The 9078-nt window shown below is 38.4% G+C and overlaps 1 protein-coding gene across 1 annotated transcript in view; it reads right to left on the reverse strand.

The window, feature by feature from the left end:
• Positions 1-1030: 1030 nt before the first annotated feature.
• LOC110031106 overlaps positions 1031-9078 on the reverse strand; it is a 59224-nt gene continuing 51176 nt past the window's right edge. The window contains exons 10-14 of the mRNA XM_020734151.1: positions 3125-3221; positions 2944-2987; positions 2481-2595; positions 1819-2172; positions 1031-1264 (exon numbers count right to left, since the gene is read on the reverse strand). Of these exons, the coding sequence (XP_020589810.1) occupies positions 1031-1264; positions 1819-2172; positions 2481-2595; positions 2944-2987; positions 3125-3221 (844 nt within the window). The remainder of the gene's footprint in view (positions 1265-1818; positions 2173-2480; positions 2596-2943; positions 2988-3124; positions 3222-9078) is intronic.

Raw genomic sequence — 9078 nt, forward strand, 5'->3', positions numbered from 1 at the left:
TCAAGAACGAATTTCCGAGTTGGATCATAACCGCTCTCAGAGGACAAGGTGTTGTGTTAGATTGTGGTGATTATTTTCTTGGGACCTAATTTAAGACTTTGTTTGGTTCAGCTCTTGCTTTGTCAAAAAAAAAAATTTAAAAGTTGTTTTATAGAAAGTAGGCTTTAAAGCCAAATAAAAATGATGATCTAAAATAACTACAAACCATGTTTGATTAGAACTACTTTTAAGAAAGAATTAAAGCCAAACGGAAGTAAAAATGAAAAAAACTGCTTTCACTAAAATTGAAAGCAGTTTAAAAACTTTACCAAATGAATCCTTAGGTGAATGCAACTCTCATTTTATTTTAGGGGCATTTACACGCATACCTTCCAATTCTTATGTGATGTACATATCTCATATCTAAATTTTGCTTTTTACATTTATACCGCATAAAAAATATCACCATTTTAACTTTTAAAAGGTAAAATATATATTTTTTTATGCACAGGCAAGGTGGTATTCATGTAAAAATTGAAGTTTGTGTTAAATATGTAAATACATAGAAATTGAGGGGTATGTATGTAAATGCCCCTTTATTTTATGCATGATTTGAGCTGCTCATTCTTCAATCTTAACTGAGATAATATACAGATTCAATCCAAATTGAGCTTAAAATACTCGTAGAATCATGTCCTAAAACTACAATCAATATGAGAGACAAAAAACATAATGTCAAATAGTGAATGGCTTGTTTGGAATCATTTTTGCTTCTTTTTTTTTACTTCTATTTTAAAAACATGTTTGTTTAGTGCATTTTTTGCGTTCTTTTATTTTTATTTTCAAAAGCAAATTAATTTTTTTAAAAAAACACTCAAAACACCTAAAAGTTATTCCGAGTATTTTCAAAAACAGCTAATCATTTTAAAACATACAAGTTAGTATGGTCACACATGTTAACAAAATATATATGATTTTAAGTGAAAAATTAAAAAAACAAAAAAAAATTAAAAAAAAAAACAAAAGTAATCCCAAATGGTTTTGAAGGAGTTCAATATACCTTTAACTCGCAATATTCTTGCATTTTCTTTGCCTGGATCATGGCTGTCTTAAAGCTCTGGCTTTTGAAGCCCTGCCCGCTCCTAATCATGCAGACAACCCTACTGAAATCTTTCTTCTGGTACAGTACAACACAAGCTGCAGGAAGATCATCCCTTCCAGCCCTCCCTGATTCTTGGTAATAGCTCTCAATTGATTTCGACAAAGTATTGTGAATCACAAACCTCTGCATGGCAAAAAAGAGCAAATTCTCGTTAAGAGCTTTCAAATACAAAAACAAATAATACTTTGAAAATGAGAGAAAGGATGAAAAATGGTCCCCTGACTGTTTGCAAGGAGCTAAAATGGTCCCAAACTATATAAAAGACCAATTTACTAAAACTATGGCCATTTACATACATACTGCACAATTCCTATGAGCATGTCTAACATCTAAATTTTGCCTTTTACATTTATACCACCCAAAATTTTAATATCACAAAAAAATACCACTATTCTAACTTTTAAAAAGTGAAATAGACAGCACATATGTATACATTGAACTTTAGGTGTTAGATATGTAAATACCTATGAATTGGGTGGAATGTCTGTAAATCTTACCTCAAACTATTTAAATAGGAACCAAAAAGGCCCTCCAACAGGACAGTTTTAGTTCATATTTAATGAGTCTAGGGACCAAAATAGCATTTTACATAGTCTGGAATTATTTTTCTCTTATAAATAGTCAGGGACCATTTTGATGTTTTTTTTTTCTTCTTTTAAAAATTTAGCGGAACTCACAACATCCGCTTTGTCGATTCCCATTCCAAATGCAACAGTAGCACAGACGACATAAGCCTCTCCACTCTGCCATTTCTTTTGAACAGTAACTCTCTGACGAGCCGCCAAACCAGCATGATAATAAACAGTTCTTATCTTACATTTCTGATTCAAGTAATTTGAAACCTCAACACATTCGCTTTTGGAAAGACAATATACGATCCCGCACATATTATTGAAACGGTCTTTTATCATTTGTCCAAGTTGTTTCAATGAATCTTTGCACTTTCCAACAACTTCATACTTCAGCTTAGGCCTATCAAAGCTTGCCTCGAGAACAACAGCACCAGGAATCCTTAATGTGCTTAAAATGTCCTGAATTTGATGATAATATTTTACTAATCAACTTAATATTAACCCAAGAGGAAACTAAAATTACTGTTTTAATAGGAGTAAAGTGTTAAAATAGTCCCGGCTATTTACAACATGGGGCCATTTTAGTCCAAGAGTCTATTAAAGTGACAAATTAGTCCCTAGATTCTTTTAATGTGGGCTGAAACAGTTTCAAGGGATAACTATTTTAATTCCCATTAAAAGAGCATGGGAATATTGACATTTTTATAGACTGAGATTAAAATGGACCTCTAAAAAGAATCAGGGGAACACTTCTCTCCTTTTAATACCTTCTGAACAGAGTGAGTGGCAGTTGCAGTTAGTGCCATGAGAGATACTCTAGGAAAGTTCTGTTTGAGGCAGCTGAGTTCTCGATAGTCTGGTCGAAAATCATGTCCCCATTGGCTGAAAGCAATATAAGGAAAATTTACTAGCTACAGACTTTTTATCAGAAAGCACTTAATATAACGAAGATTTGCATACATACCACTCAATTCATAACTATTCAAATATCTAACACCCAAACTTCAATTTTTCCATACATGCCGCCTTAACTATGCATGAAATGGTGTATTTCACTTTTCAAAAGATAAAATAGTGGTATTTTTTATGTCATATAAAAGATTTGGGTGGTATAAATCTAAAAAATAAAGTTTAGGCTTTAGATATCTAGATACATAAGAATTGGGGGGTATGTATATAAATATCCCTAAAGATAAACAGGCATTTGTGCGATCAACTCATATTAATCACCTAACACAATGTGCTTCATCAATTACAAATCTTGCAAGAAGACCCTGTAAGAAAGAAAATATTAGAACCATCAATCTGAACAAAAGTTAGCAAAATTTTATATATCAAAATTTGAAGAAAACACACTTTAATGAAATACCCAATCAGATCTCTAAAAAACAAATAAAAAAAAAACAGCCACCTTCTGGTGTAGACATCTCAGGGTATCCATGAATGACATATTTCCAGCTATCCTTTCTGGTGTAACATACAATAGTTTGCATGATGGCCGCTCTTTTCTGTAAAGAATAGATCCAAAGATTAAGAAAGTTTCCACAATTCCAAATTTACACTTCTAAATTTGAGACAATAATCTTCATATGTCAACTACAGAAATTTCGTCATCGGTCCAAGAAGATTAAGCTAATTGTTAGGAGGGTGGAACACTGGAGATTTAACTTAAGCCTGACAGTCTAATAAATGAGAATTCATTGATCAAAAAAATTAAAGCTAATGGGTAGAGGTCACTCCTATTATATCAAAACTTCAAATTTTATTTCACTTCAATGACATCAGAACTTCTTAAAGTTGAAAAACCTAGGAACTGAACTCTGCTTGCAATAGGATTTATCTTGGGTCAACATTTAAGATTAAGGCTTTTGTTTTGGTTAGTATTCCCCTTTTAAAAAAGGCTGTTAAAATTTGTTTTTTCAAAAGCAGCTTTTTAAAGTTTGATAAAAGTTAAGGCTCGAATTGGAAAAAAATGAATTTTTTTAAAGCGTTTCTAATGAAGTATAATAACCAAAAAACTTATAAACTGAAGAAAGCCTCTTTTTGAAACGAGAAGTAGCAGAAAAGTTTCCTCAAATGAGCCTTAAATTAAAGATGTCCGTGATTTCTTTTTTTGTTTAAAAAAAAGACGTATATGACCATGAGGGGCAAATCAAAATGTCAAAGTTAGCAAAACCTTATTTACCGGGAATCTTGCTCAACTGGACAGAAAAATAGGGAGATGTAAAGTTTACAAAGTTGCTTATCTTCAAATTTATTGATAACAGTAAATATGGAATTAAGATGCAAACTACTACAGGTGACAACAAATGAATCGATTCATGAAAAACGGAAAGGGAATCAAAGCAAAAAAAACAATCGAACATGAATATTATTGTTGAAAATTCGAAGGAATCAGAGCAAAAGTTCTTAAAACTGGAAAAAAAATAATACAAAGCACAAACGAGAATTTAGTGTGAGGGTGAAAGTGATGAACCCCGGCTGCACAGCAGGTGTGCGTGTGGTTTGGAAGGTTACAACAGCAGGTAAGGTTGCAGGAAGGGAAGGCGGCAGCAGGTCGGGTTGCTAGAAAGGTGGCAAAAGTAGATGAGGGTGGTTTGGAAGGTTGGCAGCAACAGGAAGGAGTGTAGGAAGGACTGGTGGCAGCAGGTTTGGACTGTTTGGTGCAGGAAGACTAGTGGCAATAGCCGGGAAGGTGGGGAGCGCAGGGTAGAGGGCAACAAGTTGGGAAGGGAAAAACAGAGAGGATTTGTAGAGATAACTACCACCTCAGAGCAGGATACAACCGGAGCACTGACTTTCCTCGGATACAGCCCTAAAAAAGGAGACCGCGCCAGCAGCGAGAAACCTGAAAACAACAAATGAAGACTCAACCCTAAACAACAAAGCAACACATTTATAGAAGAGATAACTAGGAAGGGAAGGGGAGAGGGGCGCCATAACCTTTAGCCCTAATTAGTGCCAACCAATTCAACCTCCTTGCTAGACCAGCCACATCCTTGCTAAACCGGTCGAGCCGGTTCAGCCCGAACCCCCAAGTTAGTCTCACGGGGTTGCGGGAGCTTCGACTTCATTCGTCGAAGCTTCTGGCCCTCGTAGTACAATGGCAAGTCCGAGCCAATAAGCGTAGTGAAAACATTGTAGTTCACTGGCTGATCGATCTTATAAGAATTTTCATTCAACTTCCAGAGATTCTGAAAAGTTCACATGCTCTGGGCTTGAGTTTTTGAATGCTCCCATTGGAAATGCACTGGATCCACACTAGATCCCTCTCTTCAAACGTCACCATGCTCCTAGTCTTATTTGCCTGTGCATGGTATTTGTGGTTCTTCTTGGTGATCTCCTTTCCAACCTCCTAGTGGAGCTTCTGAATCTGACGTACTCATTCCTCAGCATCCTCACTAATCTCTGATGTCGGCAAAAGAGGTACTAATTAAAGCGGAATGAGCTTGTTGCGCCCATACAGCCTCAAATGGGGTGTGTCCCATAGTCTGACTCACGGATCTATTGTAAGCAAACTTGGCTTGAGCTAGAAGTAAATCCCACTTCTTGATACTCTTCCCAACAAAGCATCTCGAAAGGCTCTCAAAGCTCCTATTTACTACCTCCATTTGACTGTCCGTTTGTGGGTGAGCTGCGAAAGTAAATTGAAGTTTAGTGCCTAGCTTCCCCTGCAGGGACCTTTAGAAGTGACTCAAAAACTTGACATCTCTGTCGGAAGTGAAGGTCATGGGTATCACATGCAGCCTCACAAACTTCCTAAAGTATAAGTCAGTAACAAACAATGCATCCAACACAAACAATGCATCCAATGTCAAGTAGTAGGGTACAAAATGCGCCATTTGCAAAAATTGATCCAAAATAACCATAATGGAATCCTTATTCTGTTGGGCCCTTGAAAGGCCCACCATAAAGTCTGTGCTAACATCTCCTCATGGTGTCTCCGGTACAGATAATTGGTTGTATAGTCCTACCTTATGTCTCAAATTTTGGCCATATGACAAATCCGATATTATTTGACACGCCGCTCCACATCTCTAGTCAGTCAAAGCCAAAAGAAGTGTTCTCTCACAAATGAGAGTCTTATCTCTAACAAAATATCCTAGAAGTCCTCCACTGTGGCTTCATGAACATTGGACTCCCTCAGCAAACATCAAGGAAAACACAACTTACTCTGGTAAAACAAATTACCATCAACCCTGCAGTATTCCCCGATAGGCTTCCGCTCCATAATTTTTCCTAAATCATTGTTTGTCTCGTACAACTCCTTCACTATCTCAAAGCCTACGACTTGAGCCTGCATCTCAATGATCAGCAAGTGATGACGGCTCAGTGAGTCTGCTACGCGTTCTGGCTCCCCGCCTTGTGCTTAAGAACAAACTAGAACGACGCTAAGAGCTGCACCGAAGATGGGTACTGGCCCTTCAGCATTCTCTGGTTGTTCAAGAATTTCAAGGCCTCATGATTCGTGAATAAAGTGAACTTACTCTTCAGTAGATAGTAGTGCCAATGCTCAAGAGCTCTCACAATAACATAGAAATCCTTGTCATACGTCAAATATATTCTCCTGGACTCATTCAAATTCCCACTGAAAAAGGCTATATGGTGACCTCCCTAGCTCAGCACTGCTCTTATCCCCACGTTAGACACATCAATACCTCGAACAGTTGATTGAAATCCAGTAATGCCAAAATTGGTGCCTGAGTCACCTTCCCCTTCAGCGTGTTGAAGTTGTTCTAAGTTGCATCTGTCCATTCAAATTTCTCTCCTTTCAATAGCTCTATTAGGGAGCGGTGAGGGTACTGAAGCTCCTAATGAATCGTCTATAAAATGTTGCTAGTCCCATAAACTATCACAGCTTGGTGAAAGATTGCGGTGCAATTCAACATATAATGGTCTCGATCTTGGTAGAATCCATTTAAATGTCTGCACTAGACATAATATAACCCAAAAAACATATCGGTGTTGTCATAAAGTGACAATTCTTTCGATGGGAGTATAGTTTTTCTGATCGCAACACCTCAAAGCCCGTCCTCAGGTGGTACAAGTGCTCATCCTCGGATTGGTTGTATGCCAGAATTTTGTCGAAGTACGCCACCATAAATTCCCGATGTGGGCCCAATCCACCAGATTCATCAACCTCATGAATGTGATGGTCAAATTAAACAATCTGAAAGGCATAATTGTCCACTTGTATAATCCATATCGGGTCTTTAAAGTAGTCTTCCACTCGTCCCATGGCTTCATCCAGTTCTAGCGGTACCCACTGCATAAGTCGACCTTAAAAAAGAGAAAGGCTCGTGCAACTGATCCAAGTGATCATCCATGTGAGGTATGGAGAAATGATAATAGATGGTAATCTTGTTGAAGACCCTATAGTCAATGAACATCTGCCACGAACCATCTTTCCTGAGTACCATCAAGGCGGCAACAACACACAAATTGGGACTCTCTCTGACTAATCCTCTTGCGAGGAGATCCTCTACCTGTCATTACAACTCATGTACTTCGCAGGCAAGCCGATTTGGTAACACTGATAAGGGTATGAGATCTAAGGCATTTTAAATGTCCCTCAGTAGCAGCAATCCCTCTGGAGGACTGTTTGTCATCACATCCTCAAAATCACATAGCAGTGGTTGTATAGGTGTTAGTATCTCACTCTCCTTAATTCCCTCAAGTCGGACCAACACCATTGCTACTAAAGCATCCTGACCGACTGCATGAAGGTAGCTCTTGAAGCTAATGCCTCCTCTGTGTTCTTTATACCTCTTTCATCATTGACAGGTAATATCATGATTTGTTTTCCAACATTTTAAAATGAATAAGTATTCTTGAAGTCATCGTGTTGGGTCTTGCGGTCGAACTGCCATGCCTATCCAACAGAATATGACATGCGTCTATAAAAACCACACTGCACCACACTTGCTTCTATAACCGGTCTCCGATCAAAAATACTACCAAACACAGTTGATCCACGTGTATCTTGTTTCCTTTCTTCAACCAAGCGAGTAGGATTGAGGATGCTTCTTTGTTACCAATCAAGGTTTCTTCACCATCAATGTGGATACTACATTCTCACGGCTTCCACCGTTGTAATCAAACTTCAAACATTGCCCTTCATCGTGCACATGGTGTGAATATTGTCTCGGCCATGAATGATACTTATTAGCTCCATATGTAGGACTCGCCGTATAACGAGCATCTCTTCCTCGTCCCCTTGGAGTTGAAATTCTACTCTAGGTTCTCCTCTGCTTCCTCTTCCTCCACCTCCTCGACGACGCCATACTCTGTGAACTAAACAACTCGGCTTGTAAAGGGGCTATGTGCCCGTAGCCATGGCATCTAAAACATCTCCTGATAGACACTGTACCGGGTGAGCTACTCTTTTATGGCTTCTTTCCACTCAGATCTGACTTATCACTTCCCTATCCTATCTTTCCAACTCCTCCATGGGCACCCTTGACAGTAGCTATAGCTGCAGGTGATTGCCTGAATGAGGATTGTCGCTTAATGAGGTCTGTTGCCTGCTCTGTTTCTATTTTCACCTTCAAGGCTAAGGTCTGGTCATCTCTCAGTGACAATATAGCTGTGAATGCACAACGTTGTTGATAGTGGACTTCAGACCCAAGATAACGGACAATGGTGTGTTCCTATGGCTCGATCAACTCACAGTTCATCTGAAATGGTCAAACTACGTCGTGAACTCCTCCACTGATAGGTCTCTTTGCTTCAGGTGATGGAGTCTCAAAAACATATCCCTATGGTAATGAGGTGGTAGGTATTTCGTATGCATTTTCTTCCTCATCTTTTCTCATTTAATAATTTTGTCATTGCCTTCTCCCTTTCTCTGTCTTCAATTTTTCCCACCACAAGGAAGAGCTCGGCGTCAACTTAATGGCTGCAAGCTTCACTCTTTTATCCTCTGGCACTTCTTTATACCCAAATATCTTCTTAATTGATTATAGCATTCAATGAAATCGTTGGGATTCATACTTCCATCAAACTCTTGTAGGTCCACTTTGATACCAAAATCCTCGTGTCCTCCATATGCAGCCATTTCTATTGGTCTCCTCTGATACTAAATTCCAAAGTGAGGGGTTTTGTCTTCCTCACCACTGAATTCATCCCTACGAATGAGATTCAGATCCATGTCTCTTTCTCCTCCTCGACTTATCCGATCACGGGTAATTTCCGCTGGGTTTCATCATCAATCTCCGCGAACCTCTGTTGAAGTCGAAAAATCTCACTGTATCTCGTCCCGGGTAGGTTCCGACATAGATCTCCTTAGTGGCATAATTAGGGTTTGGGGAATGAAATAAGTGGTTGAGAATAGGAAAGGATTTTTTTTTTTTTTTTTTTTTTGGG

The sequence above is a fragment of the Phalaenopsis equestris genome, unplaced genomic scaffold (assembly GCF_001263595.1).
Source record: "Phalaenopsis equestris unplaced genomic scaffold, ASM126359v1 Scaffold000768, whole genome shotgun sequence".
Lineage (NCBI taxonomy): Eukaryota > Viridiplantae > Streptophyta > Magnoliopsida > Asparagales > Orchidaceae > Phalaenopsis > Phalaenopsis equestris.